General features: G+C 62.2%; 1 protein-coding gene across 3 annotated transcripts; it reads right to left on the bottom strand.

The window, feature by feature from the left end:
- Window positions 1-11,744: 11,744 nt before the first annotated feature.
- MAPRE3 (microtubule associated protein RP/EB family member 3) lies at window positions 11,745-20,448 on the bottom strand. Of its 3 annotated transcripts, none has more exons than XM_083858355.1 (7): window positions 20,373-20,448; window positions 15,389-15,516; window positions 15,157-15,302; window positions 14,375-14,576; window positions 13,653-13,804; window positions 13,306-13,458; window positions 11,745-12,478 (listed from the first exon to the last, which is right to left on the bottom strand). In XM_083858355.1, the coding sequence occupies exons 2-7, from the start codon at window positions 15,507-15,509 to the stop codon at window positions 12,410-12,412; spliced, it is 843 nt and encodes a 280-aa protein (XP_083714481.1). In that variant the 5' UTR covers window positions 15,510-15,516; window positions 20,373-20,448; the 3' UTR covers window positions 11,745-12,409. The 3 variants fall into 3 exon arrangements, with proteins under 3 accessions (XP_083714481.1, XP_083714480.1, XP_083714482.1); XM_083858354.1 differs by lacking the exon at window positions 20,373-20,448 and adding an exon at window positions 18,151-18,205; XM_083858356.1 differs by lacking the exon at window positions 20,373-20,448 and adding an exon at window positions 18,151-18,205 and having other exon boundaries at window positions 14,420-14,576.
- Window positions 20,449-21,723: the final 1,275 nt, after the last annotated feature.

Below are 21,723 nucleotides of genomic sequence, written 5' to 3'. Positions count from 1 at the left end.
AGAGCCTGACCAGCACTTTGCTTCCCAGCCCCAAACCCACGGCCAGGCTGTGGCTCAGGAGGTGCCAGCACAGCCCTGGGGGTTCAGCTTTGAGCCAGGCGGGCAGCGAGGGAAGGAATTTGGTGTGGAATTTTACTTTCCCTCCTGGAATTTACAGGAAAGAGGAGGTTCCAAGCAGTTGCACTTGGTTGGGGAGTTGGAATTTCTCTCTTTCTTTCTTTCTTTCTTTCTTTCTTTCTTTCTTTCTTTCTTTCTTTCTTTCTTTCTCTTTTCTTTTCTTTTCTTTTCTTTTCTTTTCTTTTCTTTTCTTTTCTTTTCTTTTCTTTTCTTTTCTTTTCTTTTCTTTTCTTTTCTTTTCTTTTCTTTTCTCTCTCTCTCTTTCTTTCTTCTCTTTCTTTCCTTCCTTTTTTTTTTTTTTTTTTTTTTATTGCACAAACAGCTGCTGGAGCAGCAGTTCCTGGTCAGGTCGTTACCGGGTGGGATTTTCGGGTGGGATCCTCAGGAGGGACCCTCGGGAGGGATCCCCCAGGGGGGATGTGGGGGATGGCTGGGACCAGCAGGGATGGATGGCAGGGATGGGCAGAGCACTCCCGGGTTTTCCAGGAGTTTTCCAGTGACACGGGGACAGGAGCTGGAGCAGCTGCCGGGTGTCCTGGGCTGTTTTTAATTCTTCCGTTTGCTGTACGGGCAGAGCGAGTCGAAGAGCTTACAGTAATATATTTTAAGTAATATATATTTTAGTAGCTGAAAAGAGTGGGCGAAGGATGGGGTTGTGACAGGGTACCGGGGTTTGCTGCAGCACAACTGAGAAGGTTCAGTTCCTGCCATAAATGCAATAAAAAATGGGAATTCTCACAAAGAAGCAATCCAATACTGTTTCCCAGAGGCTTTTCCTGTGTGGACAACAGGCCTGTAAACACAGTTCCAAGAAATCCCAAACCTTTGTCTTTTTTTGCCTTTTTAAAAGGGACTTCGATTGGGCTTGAGGGTCTGTACAGCAAAATCGAGGTGACACCATTTGAAAATGTATTTTTACACAAATAATATAGAAAAAAAATCATATTTTACATAAGAATTTTAAGTATTTGAAATATGTGTATATATATATACTGTATGTACTTCGTATATGCTTTATTTTACATTTTCAATGTATTAAAAAGTATTTGAGCTGGTTGGATCTGAGCTGTAATAATGTTTGAAAACACAAAAACAAAGGGAAGGAGCCTGGGGAGGGGGAGAGAGGGTGGGAGCTCTGCAGGGAAGCACAAGCCCAGAGCAGAGGGTTTGGAAGGCTTCAGCAGTTTGGGGTTTGCAGGTTTTGGGAAGGGGGTTTAGCAGTTTGAGAGCCATAAATCATTCCCGTTTTCCCTGTAACCCGTGGGATGATCCAGGAGCTGTGGGGTGGATCCTCCCTGCAGCGATGACCCCGCAGAGCCAAAGCTGCTGCAGGCCCTGCTGGGCCAAACCAAACCCGCAGTGTCTGGGTTTGCTCCAGCCCTGGAGTGGGATAAACTGGGGGTTCTCCACAGAATCGTTTAGGTTGGAAAAGTCCTCCCTGGTGATGGAATCCAGCCTTTGGCAGCAGCCTGCCCACGGCACCACGCCGGGAGGGGGACACACCCCGGGGGCAGGGGGACCCTTCGAGCTGATCCTCTGCAGCACTGGGCTATGGCAGAGACAAGGACCAGAGGAGAGCTCCAGCGTGGGTTTGATGCTCTGTGGCACTGGACTATGGCAAATGGTCACAGGGAGAGCTCCAGGGTGGGTTTCATCCTCTATGGCAATGGATTATGGCAGAGACAAGGGCCAGAGGAGAGCTCCAGCGTGGGTTTGATGCTCCACGGTGATATATCCCCTCTCCTGCCCTCCTCCTGGGGGCTTTGGCCAGCTCAGTTATTAGGAGGATTTGGAGAGAATTATACCAAGGACGAGGTGAGATATCTCAGAAAAGGCCCTTTCCCCAGGACATTTGTCCCAGGTGTTTATTCTTCGAGTTTCCAGGGGGGAAAGAGAGAGAACAAAGGAAGGGGAGACAATTTACAGCCTCCAGCTCAGAGGAGAGACAGCTGGACCACAGGCAGTGGGGTCAGAGAAGGAAGGAAGGGTCACTCTGAGTGGTCAGGGAGTCCAGGGGGTCAGGAGGGAGAGACCATTTCCCTGAGAATTACAACAGGGCAGGGCGGGGCGGGGCAGGGCAGGGCGGGGAGCTCTGTGCAGGAACCTGGGAGGTTCTCAGCATCAATAAAGCTGCGGGTTCTCAGCTGTGTGTCCGTCTGGTTCCTTCCCGGGGAAAGGGAAGGGAAGGGTGGGGGGATTGGTAGAACCCACGGGAGGAGGTTCCACAATTCCCCTGGCTGGGAAATTCCCCTGGCTGGGGAATTAATTCCCCTGTTTGGCTGCGGGAGCGGCCAGAGCAGAGAAAGAGGAACGTCAGTACCTGGCCCTGCCCCTGAAGGGCCACTGTCACCTCTGGAGCCCTGAGAAACGGGGTCTGACCGGAAACCAGCAAGGCTTTTATGGATTATTTGCTAGGATTAACCTCTACCGCAAAATAAAATGAAAAATTCAGTTCTGAAATCTGTTTTTAACCAGCAAACCAGGGGAGAGCGCGAACGCAGTCCCCCACTACCACAAATTATGCAGTCGAGTTTCCCGCATTTGGGGAAATCGCAGGGGTCAGCACACCCGGAGTGCAAGGGATGAGCCTCGCCCTGGGAAAACCACCTGCCTGATCATGGTGTCTCCCCTGCCAGGTAAGTATGCCCTAGCCCGGCCCCCGCCCCCGAGCCCCGCCCGCCCCACGCCTCCACAACACACGGCCACCCCGACAGCGGCCCCCAACCGCCCCGGCCCCGAGCTCCGGCCCGGCCCGCACGGCCCGGCCCGCGCAGCGCCCGCGGACACGCCGGGACGGCGGCGGGATCTGTGCGGGCCGTGTCCCGGCATGCCGCGCGGGCGGCTCGTTTGCATGGACACGCCCCCTCGCTCCGCCCCGTCCCTTCCCTCCCGCCCCGCGCTGGTCTGATTTGCATGGCCACGCCCCCTCCCCCGAGCCCCGCCCCTTCCCGCCCCCGCGGCAGCGCCCCCTGGCGGCGGCGGAGCGGCCCCGGATCCTCCCAAAGGGACCCGGATTGGAGGAACTGACAAATCACGGGGTCTGTTTGTGCGTCCTGAATAATCAATAGACCCCGTGAATGCAAAACAATCATAAATCAAACAGTCCTGGAAAAAACAGGATTCAGCTGTCACGAACACTAAAAATTAAAAAGTCAAAGAGAGGAAGACCCATCTTTCTTCATCATTTTGGGACCCCACCCTATAAAAAAGACCACCAACCCATTTCAAAGAACAAACTCCTCATTCTTAATGACTTTTTTTGGGCTAATTACCATACGGAGCGGGGAATGGGATGTACCAGAGTTATGAATGTGCATTTGTGTTTTGGGTATTCAATACTCCTGGACATAAAAGACCCTGTGACCATCTGTGAATTGTGGTGTGTGTTTAGGAATGATCCCACACGCTGCCTGGTGTCGTAATAAACATAAATAAACACACACTTTCTAACTTTAAAATGTTAGAGAGTCTTTGTCCGTCATAGTTGGATATTGGTATTACATCAATATCAATTTTTTTTTAATAATTCAGCAGGGTTCCCGGAGACTGGCAGGGCTGCAGGGGCTCCAGGACCCCTCTGGGTGGTTGTGGCTTGTACTGGGCCACAGCCCAGGTTGCCAGGATGGCACCTGCAGAGCCAGACCCCCTTGGGCCCTGATTTGTCCCCAGTTAAACCCATCCCTGAGTTCCTCCCCCCAATAAAAGGTGTTGTATTGGGGGGGGTTTCCTGCTCTTTTTCCTGCTGCTCCTGCTGAGGGGTGTCTGCTGGGGCAGATAAATAAATAAATGATGAATAAAGCCAGCAGTTAACCCAGAACAGCCTCCTCTTTTCTCCTGCTGTCGTTGCTTCACTCCTTTGGGCAAGACAAGAACTCACAGGGGTCAGTGAGGTTCATCCTGCTCCCAAACCCTTCCCTGTGGAGGTGTCAGGGCTGGCCCAGGCAGAGATGAGACACCTCAGCCCAGGGCCCCCCAGCCCCGAGGGGCTCTGGGCTCTGGCAGCAGCACAGGGAGTGCAGATGGCCATGGAGGGGATGCCCACGAGCTCACCGTGCCACGGAAATGCCCCTGCACCCTCCCGGGGGAAACGAGGGCTGGTTAAACACCAAAACTCATTTCACCCCAGAGCCACCACCTCCCACGGCCCCACAGGGCCTTGCACACCCAAAGCCAACAGGATGCCCCAGTTCCTCTCCTGGCTGGGCTCTCAGGGATATCTAGCTGCTCGTGGGCTGGGGGGTCCCTGTGCAGGACAGTGGCACCTGCAGAGCAAAGATGGAGAGGAGAAATGTCCTCTCGCAAAACCCAGCACCAACTTCTCACTCTGCTTGGAAGACTTGGAGTAAAAAAGCTTTTAGATGGGTAGAATGGCTTCTGAGCATGGGGGATTGTCAGGAAAGATAGGACAGGAAGGACTTATGAATATGACTGCATGGTAAGGAATACTGTAGATGTAAAACCTGAGTGAAATAGGAATGAAAGCCAGTTTGGAGATGTGAGCATGGCAGGCAGGAAGATGGTGATGAGCTGGAGACAGGAAAACAAAAGACAGGAATGTTGCCTTTTTACTTTGGCAGAGGCATCAGGGAACAAGTACATAAGAAAGGAGTCTATAGAGTTTAGAATATAAAATGACATGGTGATGTAGTAGTTCTCACAGGCTGCAGGCAAAGTCTGTAGGTTTTGTATCTCACGCCGGTTGGTCAATGTGAATTAGAATATTCAACACAAAAAGAGATGGAATGGATTGGAACAAGGTGATCGCTCTCTTGTCCTGGCTCTCCTCCCTTTTGCCCTCACCTCTCTCCTCTGGCCCTCTCACCCTCTTCCCTCACCTCTCTTGGCCCATCCCCTCTCCTCTCTCTCACCTCACTTGCTCCTGTTTTCTCCCCACGTTTTTCCCCTGCTCCTGCCCCGTTTTTCCCCCTGAGCTCTCTTCTCTCTCTCTCTCCCCATTCTCTCTTTAGGGCTTTGCTCCAGCCCAGGCTGGTGGCTGAAGGCAAAGCCCTCTTTACCCACCACCCTTGGAATAATAAACCCCCGTGTCTCTAGAACATCTCAGCTCTGCAGAGTTCCTTGTCCTGCCATCCACGGAAAATTTCTACAGAGGATGAGTGAGGAAACTGCTGGGGCAGCACCAGGGTCTGGCTGGGTTTGTCACTGTTGGTGTTTGTGCCCATGAGGGTTCAGCCCATCCAGTCTGGAACAGGAGAGCCTGGGAATGAGGCTTGGCTGGAGCAGACAGGGGTGAGAGGAACAATCCTGACTGCACGAAGGGATGGGGAGGAAGAGGAGAGGAAGTGGAAGGGCTCTGGAGACTGTCAGTCACTGCACAGCCCACCCCAAGCAGGCAAACAGGGGTGTAGAGGCATCCATGACCTACAGGGACAAGGTGCTCTGCACACCTGAGATATTCTAGAATATGTGGGTTTATTGCAGGGCCGTGGGTAGAAAGGGCTTTGCCTTCAGCCACCAGCCTGGGCTGGAGGGAAGTGCCAGAGAGAGAAGGAGAGAGAGCAAGAGGGTTTGGGCTGAGGAGAGGGGAGAGGGAGAGCAAGGGGCAGGGTCAGAGTGCAGGGGGAAGAGCAGGGAAAGGAGAGCGAGGTCCAGAGAGAGCCAGGTCCTGCTTACAATCCATTCTATCTCCTTTTGTGATGAATATTCTAATTTACAGTGACCAACCAACACAAGACACAAAATCCTATAGAATCTCCACACAGCCTATAAGAACTACTACATTACCATGTGTTATATTTTAAACTCTAAAAATTCCTCTTTAGACTTTTCTGTTTTGCTGCATTGACCTTTGGATCCCTCAGGCAGCAGAAGGGGATTGTTCAATCCAAAGGGATTCTCCTCCAGCTGCCCAGGCTGTTGTCTTCAGGTTATAGAGTGACTAAGGCTCGGGATCCTACAACTCAAAGTGAGCTCCCATTTCTATCTCGATTACAGGTTTCACATTTTCAGAATCTTTTGCCAGGCAATCCTATTTATAAGGTTTCCCTGATCCATCTTTCCCAGCACAGGGGTGATGGGAGAGCCGGGGTATTGCCCTTTGCTGCTGGGAGGGAAGACACCACAACCATTGTGATTGAATAGGTGCTTCCCATTTATTCTGTGTCAGTGCACACATTTATACATCCTCTAAGCAGCTCATTAGTTAGGCACACATGTAACTCCATGATTGGTTGGCAATCTAAATGCTGTATTTGCATTTTATCTGGTTTCGTTCTCATCCTCCCTCATTCTGCTGACTGCAGGAATCCTGTTTATTGTACAACTTGTTGCTTAAAGCCAGGCCGACCTTGCCTGGGTGTTCTCTGCTGCAGAACTTCCCACGCCTGGGAGTTCTCTAAGGTAAGGCCTTCCAGACCTTTATCCTGCAGCCACATCCCCACCCCGGGGTGCAGTGATGGGGGAGCCTGAGGGGGGAACAAGGGGATGCTCCACCTCAGCACTGACCAGACAATGAACACAGCACCGGCCCCGCCAGCCTGTCAGAGCCTGTCCAGGGATGTGATGTGCCTCACAACTGTCTCCAGTGGTTGGGGAATGAGATCCTGGACTTTGGAGGAGCCCCTGGCCTGGCTGAGGTGGGACGTTTGTCGAGTCTTGGAGGACTGGAATTGCATCTCCACGAGAACAGAGTGCAATAACAATGGGACTGGTCACAGTGGACTGAGCCGAGGCTGCCTGTCTAAACTGGTCTGTCCGTACCAGGAGAGTCAGTTTGTTCATGAGCATCCAACCTCGACACAGGTGACTCCTGCCTTGGCTCTGTGCCCCTCGCTTTGGTTCCCTTTGCTCCCTTTGGCTCCGTGCCCTCGCTTTGGTTCCCCACCTTGACCAACCTATAAAGACTCTGGAGACCCCGAACACCTTTGTGATCACCCCACTGGAGAAGATCCCGTCCATGGGCATCTCTACGCCTCGAGGACTCGTCCCTCCAAGTTGGTAGCTATAACCCCCTTACCCTCTTTCTCTATCTTTCTCACTATTCTCTATTTTCTTTCCCTACTATCGCATTGTGGGCACTAAATAAAAGTGCATTTTTTGTTTAAGCAAACTGAGTTGTCCCTGCTGTGTCTTTTGCGCTTTGAGATCTCCAAAACCAACCATCAGGTTCCCCGCAGATGTTTGAGGACCCTGACACTGGGACAGGGGGAAAGGCGAAGGCGCATGCGCAGCCCCCGCTGGGAGACGCGCCGGGGGTGTGGCCATTGGCTCTGCCGCGGCTGGGGGCGTGTCCATGCAAACGAGCCGCCCGCGCGGCATGCCGGGACACGGCCCGCACAGATCCCGCCGCCGTCCCGGCGTGTCCGCGGGCGCTGCGCGGGCCGGGCCGTGCGGGCCGGGCCGGAGCTCGGGGCCGGGGCGGTTGGGGGCCGCTGTCGGGGTGGCCGTGTGTTGTGGAGGCGTGGGGCGGGCGGGGCTCGGGGGCGGGGGCCGGACTGGGGCATACTTACCTGGCAGGGGAGACACCATGATCAGGCAGGTGGTTTTCCCAGGGCGAGGCTCATCCCTTGCACTCCGGGTGTGCTGACCCCTGCGATTTCCCCAAATGCGGGAAACTCGACTGCATAATTTGTGGTAGCGGGGGACTGCGTTCGCGCTCTCCCCTGGTTTGCTGGTTAAAAACAGATTGGTGGACCAAGAAACAATCAAATCTGTATCGCTGTCAGCTGTAGTGCCCCCTTCTGGCGCTTCCCTTGCACTGCAAGACGCGCCTTGGATATAAAACTCGTGTGGATCGCCCGCAGACACAGAACAGGGCCGGTATCACTGAGCTCTGGGGTGTTCGGGCTCTGCCCTCCCGGCACGTCCAGTCCTCTCCCTGTCGCTGCCTGAGCAGCCCCGGGCCCGCCCGGGTGTCACTCAGAGCCCTCCTCGCCCCTTCCCCAGCGGGGGCCCGTTTCACCGGAGAGTTTCCCTGCTCCTGCAGAGACACGGCGGGATCATCCCGGGATTATCCCAGCCCAGAGCCCCCTTCAGGGATCCCGCAGGCGGTCTGTGTCTCCCGGCCGCCGCCGGAGCCTTTGGGAGGGGCTGCCCCGGCCCCGGCTGTCCCTGAGCCTCTCCGCCATCCCGGCCTGTCACAGGGCCCGGGACACTCGGGGATCAGCTCTGCACCCGCGGGCCGCACCCAGAGCGCCCGGCCCGTCCCGGTTCGGGGCCGGGGGCTCCAACCCAGGGCAGAATCACCCACAGACAAGGCTGGCTGCAGGGCGGGCGGGAAAAGGCTCCACTTGCCACCAGACAGAGGAGGAGTCATCGGCGTAACCTTAAGAAGCTGTTATTTCTTGAGTCCTGTTTTCGACCGTAGAAAACCGGGGAGAGCGCGAACGCAGTCCCCCACTACCACCCAGAGCGCCTGCCCCGTCCAGATACGGGGCCAGGGGCTCCGACCCCCGGCAGAATCACCAACAGACAAGGCTGGCGGTTAGTCGAGCAGGAAAAGGCTTCTCTCCAATTACTTCCAGACAGGGGAGGAGTCCAGGACATAGCCCCTTAAATAACCGAAACACAGAACCAAAACAAGCTTAACAAGCTGTTGTTTTTTATCGAAATCTGTTTTTAACCAGCAAACCAGGGGAGAGCGCGAACGCAGTCCCCCACTACCACAAATTATGCAGTCGAGTTTCCCGCATTTGGGGAAATCGCAGGGGTCAGCACACCCGGAGTGCAAGGGATGAGCCTCGCCCTGGGAAAACCACCTGCCTGATCATGGTGTCTCCCCTGCCAGGTAAGTATGCCCCAGCCCGGCCCCCGCCCCCGAGCCCCGCCCGCCCCACGCCTCCACAACACACGGCCACCCCGACAGCGGCCCCCAACCGCCCCGGCCCCGAGCTCCGGCCCGGCCCGCACGGCCCGGCCCGCGCAGCGCCCGCGGACACGCCGGGACGGCGGCGGGATCTGTGCGGGCCGTGTCCCGGCATGCCGCGCGGGCGGCTCGTTTGCATGGACACGCCCCCGGGGCGGGCTCTGGTCCCGGGCTCGGCGCTCGCCGCCTCCCGCTGCCGGAATCGCCTTTTCCCGGGGCTGCCCGGGGCCCCCCCGGGGCCTCTCGTTCCTCCCGGGCCGCTCTTTTCCCTCAGGAACAGGATGAGCCGAGGGTACGGGGCCTGCACAGGGGAATTGGTCGGGCACAAGGGTCTGTCTGCACCTACTGCTGAACAACTGAAATAAATGGCAGAGTTTCATTCACATCTCCGGAAATCCTCTTCCCCCTTTGAGCTGGGTTTCCCCACTGGAAGGCAAAGACAAGGGGAGGCTGTTCCCCCCAGGGACACGGGACAAGGGTCTCTCACATCCAGCACCCCAAACACGGGTCGGGCTCCTGTTGTAATTCTCTGGGGAAATGGTTTCTCCCTCCTGACCCCCTGGAGTCCCTGACCACTCAGAGTGACCCTTCCTTCCTTCTCTGACCCCACTGCCTGTGGTCCAGCTGTCTCTCCTCTGAGCTGGGAGGCTGTAAATTGTCTCCCCTTCCTTTGCTCTCTCTCTTTCCCCCCTGGAAACTCGAAGAATAAACACCTGGGACAAATGTCCTGGGGAAAGGGCCTTTTCTGAGATATCTCACCTCACCTTTGATATAATTCTCTCCAAATCCTCCTAATAACTGAGCTGGCCAAAGCCCCCAGGAGGAGGGCAGGAGAGGGAATACATCACTCCGGGCCTGGGGCGGGAAGGGGTCGGGGTTTGGGACAACCCCAAGGATGAACAGCAGCAGCCTGGGCACTGAGTTCCCCTCCCCAGCTCTTGTCCCAGTCTGTCCCTGTGATTTGGGTTCTTCTCTGGGGGATTGGAGTGGTAAATTCGAATTGGCAATAACCCACACCCTGAAAAAGAGCCTGTGAACATTCCCAGTCCTCACTAGGCCTCTCATTTTATTGGAGCTGTTCTTTCCTCACCCATTGCACTCCCGGTTTCAGCTCAGCTTTTGGCAGAGCCACGTTTCTCTCTGGCCCCAGGATTCCCAAAGCCCAAACCAGGGGTGTCAGTGCACCCCAAACTCCCCCAGGCACGTCCCCCTCCTCACCCAGCTTTGCTTTCCCTGGGTGAACGGGCAGAGCTGCACTTCCCTGCATTTCCTAGAGGAATATTGCAGACTGGACAGAGCCCTCTGGAAAAGTGAATTGTGCATTTAACCTGCCCAGCAGAGTCTGCCCTGCCCGAGCAATGGCAAAGGGCACTCGGGCACCTGGAGAAAGCCACAGGAGTCCGTGGGGTGGTTTTGTGTTCCTGGTCACAAATTCCAGGGTTGTCTGAGGGATTTCCTGCCCTGGGGGATTTCCTCCCATTGCAGCAACAACACCAATGATCTTTTACTCCAAGGTCCCTTCCAGCCAGTCCTATGGGACAAGACACTCCAGTATCCACTGGAAAATCCCCTGTTCCGTTCCCTGGCTGCCCTGGAACCCAAGGATTGCCCGGGGAAACGGGGAATTCCAGTCCCCTTCAGTCCAGCCCAATTTCTTCCCCTTCTGATTTTTCCTCCTGCCCGTGCTCAGCCGGTCCCACCTGCAATCCCCCCCTGATACATTTGGGGGGCCGTGAATCCCCACTCAGGGCCTCGTCCCTGAATCCACCTCCTGCCTCCTGCCTCTCCCCGGCCCTGACAACACATTTGGTCATTTCCTTTGGCTCTTCCCCTTCTCCCCGTCCTCACAGGCATCACTGGTGGAATCCCCATCCTCTCTGCCCCGACCTTTCCCGGAGTTTCTTTCCCGTCCGTGGCCCGGGCTGGGGACAAGGGTCGTGTCCGGAGCCCCGCGCGCCCCCCGGGCCGGGCCGGGTCCCTTTGGGAGGATCCGGGGCCGCTCCGCCGCCGCCAGGGGGCGCTGCCGCGGGGGCGGGAAGGGGCGGGGCTCGGGGGAGGGGGCGTGGCCATGCAAATCAGACCAGCGCGGGGCGGGAGGGAAGGGACGGGGCGGAGCGAGGGGCGTGTCCATGCAAACGAGCCGCCCGCGCGGCATGCCGGGACACGGCCCGCACAGATCCCGCCGCCGTCCCGGCGTGTCCGCGGGCGCTGCGCGGGCCGGGCCGTGCGGGCGGGGCCGGAGCTCGGGGCCGGGGCGGTTGGGGGCCGCTGTCGGGGTGGCCGTGTGTTGTGGAGGCGTGGGGCGGGCGGGGCTCGGGGGCGGGGGCCGGGCTGGGGCATACTTACCTGGCAGGGGAGACACCATGATCAGGCAGGTGGTTTTCCCAGGGCGAGGCTCATCCCTTGCACTCCGGGTGTGCTGACCCCTGCGATTTCCCCAAATGCGGGAAACTCGACTGCATAATTTGTGGTAGTGGGGGACTGCGTTCGCGCTCTCCCCTGGTTTGCTGGTTAAAAACAGATCAAATTCTTAATCTCCAGATAAAACCAAGTGCCGTGATGGGAGCAGGCTACAGACTCTCCATGAGCTTTTATATCTCAAATTAGCCTCTAATTAACTGGTCACCCATTTCTTCTCCCCGACCTTCCATCACTGTCTGTGGTCCCCGAGTCCCCCCACGGGTCAACTCCATCTCCCCGCCTCCCCCCGAGGGTCTGTCAGCACAGAGGAACCCCCAGGGCAGGGAGCGAGTCCCAGGCCCTGCAGTGCCCCCAGCAGAGGCAGGACGCGGTGTTACCACACGAGTTTATTTAAATAAAACCGAACACAGATGCAGCGTTGCGACCGGAGTGATGGAGCAGACAAGCGATGCGACAGGGACAGGGACACTGAGAGCCCTGGCGGTGCCCCAGCCCAGCCCCGGCTCCGTGGGGGCCACAGCGAGAGGAGAGGGCCCACTGCCATTCCGTGCCGTGCTGAGGACCTGCTCTGTCCCTGGTGCCCCTCGCTGCCATGGCCAGACTGGGCTGGGCTTTCATTCCCACCTCTCCGAGAACCTGCACCAACATCTCTCTCCTCTGTCCTGTGGCCTCCCGCTCTGCCAGGCCGGCCCTGACCCTGCCCTGGGGGGTCCTGGAGGGTCCCAGCGAGGTGAGCAGCACACGGCCCCCCGGGCCAGCCCCCGAGGACTCGCTGTCCCTTCTCACTCTCGCCGCGGGCGGGCGGGACACGCCGAGGGGGACGACAGAAATAAATACGGGGAGGGGGCGGCGTGGGCAGGCTCGGGCCAGCCCCGGCCCCGGCGCGGCCGCGCTCCTCGCCCCGGGGGGGTCGGCTGGTCGTGGGGACGGCGGGGTCCCCCCGGAGCTGCCGGAGACCTCGATGGCGCGTGAGTGACGGTGCGGGGCGAGGCGCGGGCCTCCAATGTCTATGGTGGGGGGCGGCGCGGGGGGCGCGGGCGCGGGCCGGGGTTAGTACTCGTCCTGCTCCTCTGGCGGCTGCTCCTCCAGCTCGTCGTCCTCTGGTGGGGCGAAGCCCTCCTGGGGGGGAACAGGGGTGGAACAGGTGGGCACAACAACCTCCACCTGGCGTGGTGTGAGGGTTTGGCAAAGCCCGACCCTCTCTGGGCACCCCACGGTGTGAACGAGGCCGAGAGCAATGTGGGGGTGGAGTGATGTGGTTTTGGTTTTATCAGTTTGATGTATGTATTTGTTCCTTGTTTTATATTCTTTTTTATAAGTTGTAATGGTTTGCCCCATGTTCCACCCTCATTGGTTTCACCCCAACCCCAGTTATGTGTCAGTCAGAAGTTTTCCAGCCCCTGGGCCTTGTCTGTCACTTTGGGGTCTCTCCCAAAAGCCTGGAAAGTTCCAGTGAGGACCCCAAGTGATTGGACAAGACTTCAGCTGTCTCCCCACCTGAGTTATTGATTTGTTACACTGTGTGTCATTTACCTGCAGAGCCCCTGATTTGTCCCCAGTTAAACCCACCCCTGAGTTCCTCCCCCCAATAAAAGGTGTTGCATTGGAGGGTTTCCTGCTCTTTTTCCTGCTGCTCCTGCTGAGGGGTGTCTGCTGGGGCAGATAAATAAATAAATGATGAATAAAGCCAGCAGTTAACCCAGAACAGCCTCCTCTTTTCTCCTGCTGTTGTTGCTTCACTCCTTTGGGCAAGACAAGAACTCCCAGGGGTCAGTGAGGTTCATCCTGCTCCCAAACCCTTCCCTGTGGAGGAGTCAGGGCTGGCCCAGGCAGAGATGAGACACGTCTACACGGGGAGAAGGGAGTCCCTCCCCTGCCAGGGAAGTCCAGAAAGCAGGACAGAGGGACAAGGGTCACAGGGGCGTGCCGAGGCGCCCCGCCCTCACCTCCGTGGCGTAGAGGACGCTGACGATGCCGGTGATGATGGGGCTGTTCTCGTTCTCGTGCTCCTGGCAGATGAGCTCAATGTCCCGCAGTTTGCTGAAGTAGAAATCCCTCTCCTTCTCCAGCCCGTCCACTGTCAGCTTCAGGTCCATCAGCTGTGGGAAACACCCAAAACCTTCATCCCCCCTGATCCCACAGCACACCCCAGCCCCCCTGGCAGGGACCCCATACCTCTTTGAAACCTTCAGTCGCCCCCAACCCTGCTGTGCCCCCCAGTCCCCCTGCAGGGAGCCCCTACCTGCTGGTTGAGGCTTTCAGTCACCCCCAGCCCCCTGCAGGGAGCCCATACCTGCTGGTTGAGCTCCAGGATCTGCGCATCCGCCTCGGGGCCGCCGTTGCGGGCAGCGGGCGAGTTTTTCCGTAGGATGCCGCTGGGCACATTGCCGAGCCGGGCTGGGTTCGGGGTGTTCTTGGGGCCCGTGGGGGAGGTCCTCTGGGGGACTTGACAGCACACGGGGACCGATGGGTTAATGCCGGCTGGGGGGGGCGGCCAGCAGGGACCCCCCTAGATCGTGTGGGCAGCGAGGGCAGGCAGGTACTGTGTGCACAGCCACAGGCTCTCCCAACTTCAGCCTCCCCCCTGCCTCAGTTTCTCCTGGCAAATCTCACCCCCAGCCCTCCAAGGGTGCTTGTGGCTTGTTTGGGATGGGATGTTCGGCATGGGATATGAGGAAGTCCCAGACCTTTGACAGTGCCCACAGGGAGCCCCCAATACCCACGGGAGCTGCACGGTGGTGGCACGGCACAGGGGGGTGGCAGCCAGGGGGCCTGGAGTGACAAAGCACCGCCAGGCCAGGCTGAGCAGGCAGATGGAGACAGGCAAGGTCCCTGCTCCTGCGCTGTCTGGGTGCCCCTGCAGACCCGCCCAGGTTCCCCAGGTGGCAGGCAGGCAGGCAGGCAGCAGAGCAGGGCGCAGGCAGGCAGGGACAGGGGGACGCCTGGCCTCGGCCAGCGCGCCACGGGGTGCAGAGGGCGGGGGGCAGCGCTCGCTGGGGGGGCCCCGGACATTACCTGCAGTGCCAATGGGTTTCTTGGGTTTGTTGTAGATGTGATCACCTGGGTTAGGGGGGGGCGCGACGTCCTGGCCCTGCCGCGCCAGCAGAGGGTTGTACTCCTTCCCGTCGTAGTTGGCGTCAAAGAACTTCTTGAACCACTGGATGAACTCAAAATTGTCCTGGAACTTGCCCTTTACCAGCCGCTCCACGGCGATGATCTGTGGGGAGACGGAGGGGCAGCCAGGGCAGGGCAGGGGCGGGGCAGGGCGGGGCAGGGCGGGGCAGGGGCAGGGCGGGGCAGGGGCGGGGCAGGGCAGGGGCAGGGCAGGGGCAGGGCAGGGGCAGGGCAGGGCAGGGACAGGGCGGGGCAGGGCAGGGACAGGGCGGGGCAGGGCAGGGGCAGGGCAGGGGCAGGGGAAGGGGCAGGGCAGGGGAAGGGGCAGGGCAGGGGCAGGGCAGGGCAGGGCAGGGACAGGGCGGGGCTGGGCAGGGGCAGGGCAGGGCAGGGCAGGGCAGGGCGGGGCAGGGCAGGGCAGGGCAGGGGCAGGGCAGGGCAGGGCAGGGCGGGGCAGGGCAGGGCAGGGCAGGGCAGGGCGGGGCAGGGCAGGGCAGGGGCAGGGCAGGGCAGGGCAGGGGAAGGGGCAGGGGAAGGGGCAGGGCGGGGCAGGGCGGGGCAGGGCAGGGCAGGGCAGGGCAGGGCAGGGCTCCCAGCGTGGCCCCCAGCACAGAGGGGACACCGGCACAGAACAGCACAGACCCCAGCGGATCAGCCTCCCCCAGGAGTCCCCATGGACCTACTTTGTCCACTCCCATCTTCTTGAAGGCAGCCTGCAGCACCTTGAAGTTGTGGATGTACTCGTGCTCCAGCTTGGCCTGGAACTTCACCTTCCGCAGGTGCACGCAGCCGGGGAACAGCATGTCCATGAACTGGCAATAGGCAGCGCCTGCGCCGGGCCCACGCCACGGTCAGGGGGGTTTGGGGCTCCCTGACAACACCCCCCGTGTCCCCTGTGCTGCCCCACGGGCCCACCTGAGCAGAGCTGCTCGATCTTGGTGTAGTTGAGCTGCAGGGAGTCGTTGACCCAGGCCAGCATGTCATGGCGGCTCAGGTTCTCGCTGGTCACCGACGTCGAGTACACATTGACGGCCATGCCCCAGCTGCCGGGAGACAGGGGTCACTGCAGCCCCCCGGGGCACCCCAACCCCGCAGGGGCACTGGGATCTGGGTCATCCATCCCACCCAGACTCCCACACCAGGGGCATTGGGATTTGGGTCATCCATGCTGCCCACAGTCCAACACCAGAGGCACTGGGACCCAGAGTGTCCATCCCGCCCAGACTCCAGCACCAGGGGCACTGGGATTTGGGTCATCCATCCCGCCCAGACTCCAGCACCAGGGCATTGGGATCCCAGGTATCCATCCCACCCAGAGTCCAACACCAGGGGCACTGGGACCCAGGATGCCCATCCCGTCCAGACTCTGACACTGGGTTCACCAGGATCTGGGTGCCCATCCCACCCACACTCCAACACCAGGTGCACAGGGATCAGGGTGCCCATCCCACCCGTGCTCCAAGGCCAAGGAGCAGCAGGGCCAGGCTCCCACAGTGCAGCCTGTGGGACCCCCCCACTCCAGCTGCACCCCCAAGGTATGGCAGGGAGGCCTGAGGGCCCCCAGAAGCCCCAGTGTGGCCCAGCCAGGCAGGTGGAGCCCTGCCCTGACCAGGAGCACCCAGGGGAGGCAGGTTTGGGGTATTGCTGGGAGTGGGATGTGGATACAGCACAGGATGTGGCTGGTGGGGAAGGATACAAACACTGGGGGGATATAAACACTACTGAGGGCACTGCCCTGCACCACAGGGCTGCTGCCCTTGTGAGCCCCTGGGGCTCCTGGGGGCTGGTGCCCATAAGCAGCTTAGGGCCCCCCTCTCCGGCCCCCGGGGCTGCCTAATCTGCCGGGATGGGGATGGGGGTCCATTAGACAGGGCTTACAGGGCCAACATCTGCCAGGAGGCTGCCTGTGCCCAGATGGCTGGGGGCTCCAGGACCCCCTGGCTGCAGGCCCAGCACAGGGATCCTCACCGCAGAGCGGGGGGCCCTGAGCCCCAACCTCACTGCCCTGCACAAAACCCTTCAGTGCAGCGACCCACGAGCGGCCCCCTGCCCCTTCCCGGGAATGGGGGTCCCGGTGAGCCCGCGGCCCCCCCTCCCTGCACGGCAGCGGCGGCAGCGGCGGCGTTAATCCGCTTCCCTCCTCGGCCAGGGGGGCTGCGGGCCCGGCCAGCTGCCAGCCGGGGGCTGGGGAGGGGGGATGGAGCTCCCCGAGCCCCCCTCCAGTGCCATAACCCGGGGAAAGAATGAGGGGGGGCACTACCAGCGCACATCTGTACCCTGGGGGTGCAGGGCTGGGGGCTGTGGGGAGCTGTCCCCCCGTGCTGGGGGCTGTGGGGAGCTGTCCCCCCCTCCAGGACCCCTCTGGGGGGCAGAAGGCCCCGGTGGCCGCAGTGTCCCCGCTCCCGGGTCCAGCAGCGCTGTGACTCAGCACCGGCGATGTCGGTGGCCGCTCGAGCCCCTCCGGCAGCCGAGCCGACCCTTCCCCTTCCCCTGGCGCGGCGGGACCCCCGGGACCCCCATCCCGCCGTGCCGTGTTACCGCCCGCAGCCTTTGGGGGGGGTCGGTATTTTTAGCCGCCGCCGCAGCCGCCGAACCGAGCCCCCCCCCTCCGCCGCCCCCGGCACCGGGCGAGGTGCGCACCGACCGCTCCCGGCACCGGCGGGACACAAAGGCCGTCCAGCGCCCGCTCGGCGTCCCGGCGGCTCTGGGGGGCGGGCAGGGGTCCCCGGCAGGGCTCTCCCCATCCATCCCTCCTGTCTCCCCCCTCCCCGCGCTCCGGAGCTGAGTCATGCGCGGCGCTGAGCCAGAGCCACGCGCACTGCGGTGCCGCTGCCGGGCTGGGACACGGGGCCGGGACACGGGGCTGCGCTGCCGGGGGGCTCGGGGGGCTCGAGGGGCCTGCCCGACCCGGCCCGGAGCGGCTGAGACCCCCCCGCATTACCGGGCCTTCCCCCAGTTACCGGGGAAGCAGGAGCGCACCGGGGGCCGCGCCGTGCCCCGGGGGAGCGGGGGATGCCCGAGGGACCCGCACGGCCGCCCGGGGCTCTGCGGTGCCTGCCCGTGGGGAGGGGGCTGGGGGGGACGGGGCAGGGACCCCCAGGGGCTCTGCGGTGCCCTATCCATGGTGGGGGGACGGGGCAGGGACCCCCAAATCCCCGCGGGGATCGGCTGGGGGGTCACCGCGCCAGGCGGAGCTCGATTGCCGCACACGCCGGGACGCGTGAGAGCCGGGGGAGAGCCCTGAGCCACACAGAGAGCCCCCTGACCCACACAGAGAGCCCCCTGACCCACACAGAGAGCCCCCTGACCCACACAGAGAGAACCCTGACCCACACAGAGAGCCCCCTGACCCACACACAGAGAGCCCCGACACACGGACAGAACCCCGACCCCGCCGGGAACGCCTGGACCCCCCGGGAGAGCCCTGACTCCGCCAGGCCCCGGCGTGTCCCGGTCTCGGCCCGTCCCCACCCTCCCGAAGGCCCCCAAAGCCCCCGGGCGCTCCCCGGAGCGATGACAGCGCAGCCGGGGCACCCTCCGGGCGATGGACGCGCCCAGGCCCGGGAGCCGCCGGCTCTGGCCAAAAAAACAACTAATAAAGATAATAATGGGGCCCGGATTCCCGGCGGGCCGTGAGGACAGGGGGCTGTCCCCGGGCCGGGCGGGGGGACGCTTACCGCTGCATTTTAATTGTCCGGGCGGGAGCTGCTACTCACGGCCCGCCGGCCCCCGGAGCCCGGTGTGTCCGTGCCCGTCCCCGGAGCCCGGTGTGTCCGTGCCCGTCCCCGGAGCCCGGTGTGTCCGTGCCCGCTGTGCCCGTGCCCGGGCCCGTCCCGCGGCGCTGCCCGCAGAGATCCCACGGCCGCTCTGCCCAAACAAACGGGAGCGGAGTGAGGGGCCAGCGCTGCGGCGGGGGGCGGCACCGGCACCGGGAGCCGGGGGGAGCGCTCGGTACCGGCCCAGCAGCGCTCGGTGCCGGTGCGGACCGGGCTCTGCCAACACTGACTGCCGCCTGCTATTTTTGGGAGCCCGTCCCGGTGGCTTCTCAAGTGACAAACACGCCGGGGGGGGGTGGCAGACAGCCTGGCAGCGGGCACGGCGGGCCCCGGTTGCCAACGGCGAGGGCAGCTCGCCCACGTCCCCCCCGGTACCCCCCGGTACCCCCCGCCCCGAGCGGAGCATCCCCAGGCGGGTTCGCCCAGCTCCGCACGGCCCCATCCCCAGCCCCCTACCGGCTCCGGTAACCCGGCCCCGTGTCCCGGCCCGGCCGGCGGCGATGCTCGGGGAGGCAGAGAGCGCAAATCCCCCCGCCCCGCCGGGCCCCCGGTAACCTAAATAACTCAGCACGGCGGCGGGAGCATGTGCAGAGCCCTCCCCCCGCTCCTGAAATATTAATGTCAGCCGGGAGAGCCGGGATGGGAGAGCCGGGATGGGAGAGCCGGGATGGGGGAACCGGGATGGGAGAGCCGGGATGGGGGAGCCGGGATGGGAGAGCCGGGATGGGAAAACTGGGATGGGAGAAACCGGGATGGAGGAGCCGGGATGGGAGAACAGGGATGGGAGAGCCGGGATGGAGGAGCCGGGATGGGAGAGCCGGGATGGGAGAACAGGGATGGGAGAACCGGGATGGGGGAGCCGGGATGGGAGAACAGGGATGGGAGAACAGGGATGGGGGAGCCGGGATGGGAGAAACCGGGCTGGGAGAGCCGGGCTGGGAGAGCCGGGATGGAGGAGCCGGGATGGGAGAGCCGGGATGGGAGAACAGGGATGGGAGAACAGGGATGGGAGAGCCGGGATGGAGGAGCCGAGATGGGCGCGGGACAAGGCGCGGGGATGTCGCACATCCCCACAGTGTCCCCACAGTGTCCCCACAGTGTCCCCACACTGTGCAGGGAGGGACGGGGGACACCGTGAGCGCTCAGGGCACCCCCAGGGCTGTCACAGGGACCCGCTGGGGAAGATCCCGGCGGGAGACGGGGCTGGATCTGCCGGGAACGGCGGGGGAGCGCGGGGGAGGGCCCCGGGCCCGGCCCGACACGGGCGGGTCAGTGACACCGCCACCGCACCGGGGACACCGCGACATTACCGGTGACACCGCCACCGCACCGGGGACACCGCGACATTACCGGTGACACCGCCACCGCACCGGGGACACCGCGACATTACCGGTGACACCGCCACCGCACCGGGGACACCGCGACATTATCGGTGACACCGCCACCGCACCGGGGACACCGCGACATTACCGGTGACACCGTCACATCACCGGGGACACCGCCAGGAGCCCGAGGAGCGGGAGCGCGTCGTTCTCGGTGTGTCTCGGTGACAGCACCGGCCACGGCGGCGTCCCGGGAGCATCACCCACGGCGGCACCGGCGGGGTCCCCCAGAGCGGAGCTCCCCGGTTGATACCCGGGCCCCGATAACGGCCGGTACCGGCGGCGATCCCGGGCCGGAGCCCAGACTGCAGCTCCCGGTGCCGGTGCCGGTGCCGTGCTGGGGCCGTGCCGTGCTGGGGCCGCCCCGAGCCGTGCCCCGGCCCCGGGGAGCGGCCGCCGCTGAGTCAGGCCAGGCCAGGCCGGGCCCCGCCGCCACCGGCCCCGCTCGGCCCGGACCCGTTCGCGGCTCCAACCGCTCCATCCCCGCGCTACCGGACGGACCGGGCACCCTGTCACCTCCGGACGCTCCATCTCCGGAGGCCCGGAGCCCTCCGGCCCGGTTATTACAGGCCTGGCCCCGTTATTACAGGCCCGGCCCCGTTACAGGCCCGGCCCCGCCGCTCCATCCCCGCAGGCCCCGCGGCCCCCCCGGGCCGGTCCTGCCGGGCGGCGGCGGCCGGTGCGGGGATGCGGGTGATGTGGGCAGCGCCGCCCGCTCCCCGCCTTGCCCCCGGCACTCACCGCTCGGCCGCGGCCGCCGCCGCTCCGCTCCCGCTGCTCCGCCGCTCCGGGACCGGGACCGGGACCGGGCCGGAACCGCTCGGACCGAGTGCGCCTGCGCAGCTCCCCGGGGGGCGGTGCCAACGCTCCGCCCCGCCCCCACTGCCATGGCAACCGGCATGGCCACGCCCCTCCGAGGCTGAAACGGGCTGGTCACGCCCCTCCCGAGGGCTGAAATGGATTGACCACGCCCCTTCGTCAGCGGCAACGGGCCTGGCCACGCCCCCTCCGAAAGGGATGAAATTGGCTGGCCACGCCCCTTCGTCCGCGGCATCGGGCCTGGCCACGCCCCCCTCGCCGCCATGGCAACCCGCTTGGCCCCGCCCCCTCCCGCCATGACAACAGACATGGCCGAGCTCCTCTGTCGCCATGGCAACGGCCTTGCCTGCGCCCCCTGGTGGCGGAGAGCGGCTTCTGCACCCCCAGACCCCCCTGGGACATCCCCTAAATACCCCCAGACCCCCCTGGAACACCTCCCTAAAAACCCCCAGAGCCTTCTGGGACATCCCCTAAAGACCCCCAGACCCTTCAGGGACACCCTCCCAAAACACCCCCAGACCCCCCTGGGACCCCCCTAAACACCCCCAGCACTGTCTCCCAGAGCCCTCAGTGACCCTCCCCAGGACGGTTCTGTCACCCTTCAAGACTCTTCCTGGGACCCCCCACCCAGAGTCCCCAAGACCCCTCTAAGAACCCCCGAGCCTCCCCCAGGATCCCTCTGGAACCTCTCCAGGACCCCTTTGGGATTTTCAAGGCTTCCCTCGGGATCTCCTCAGAGCCCCCAAGCACTCCTGGGATCACTGCAGAGGCCCCCCCTTTGGGTTGCTCCCAGGGACCCTCCCGCGATCCTCTCAGGACCCTCGGGTGCCACTGTGAGCTCTCTCAGAGCCCCCCGAGCCCCAAATCATCCTGGGACAGGTCACAGCCCTTGTGACATCCTAAAGGACCCCAGAGCCTGTCCAAGACCCCCAGGTCCCCCCTGGCCCCTCATCCCCCTGCACCCACCTGTGTTAGTGTGTGTGAGCAGAGGTGTCCCCGTGGTGACAGGGCCAGCTCTGTGACCCCTCCTTGTCTTACCATGTCCCCACTTGTGTCCCCGTGCACCCACATGTGTCCCCAAATCTCCATGCATGTCCCATGTCCCCACATGTGTTCCCACATCTCCATGCATGTCCCCATGCGTGTCCTCCCTGTGTTCCTGTGTCCCCATGCATGTCCTCCCTGTGTTCTCGTGTCCCCATGCATGTCCTCCCTGTGTCCCCATATATGTCTTCCCGTGTCCCCATGTCTGTCCTCAGTGTCCCTATGTCTC

The sequence above is a fragment of the Zosterops lateralis genome (assembly GCF_965231275.1).
Source record: "Zosterops lateralis genome assembly, chromosome: 3".
Taxonomy (NCBI): Eukaryota; Metazoa; Chordata; class Aves; order Passeriformes; family Zosteropidae; genus Zosterops; species Zosterops lateralis.
This window is presented reverse-complemented; position numbering and strand designations above follow the sequence as displayed.

Coding starts and splice junctions, on each gene's coding strand:
- MAPRE3 (XM_083858354.1), bottom strand. Junction 13,805..14,374: donor GAAACCCATTGGCACTGCAG/GTAATGTCCGGG, acceptor TGTGCTGTCAAG/TCCCCCAGAGGACCTCCCCC. Junction 13,459..13,652: donor TCCTGGAGCTCAACCAGCAG/GTATGGGCTCCC, acceptor TGTTTCCCACAG/CTGATGGACCTGAAGCTGAC.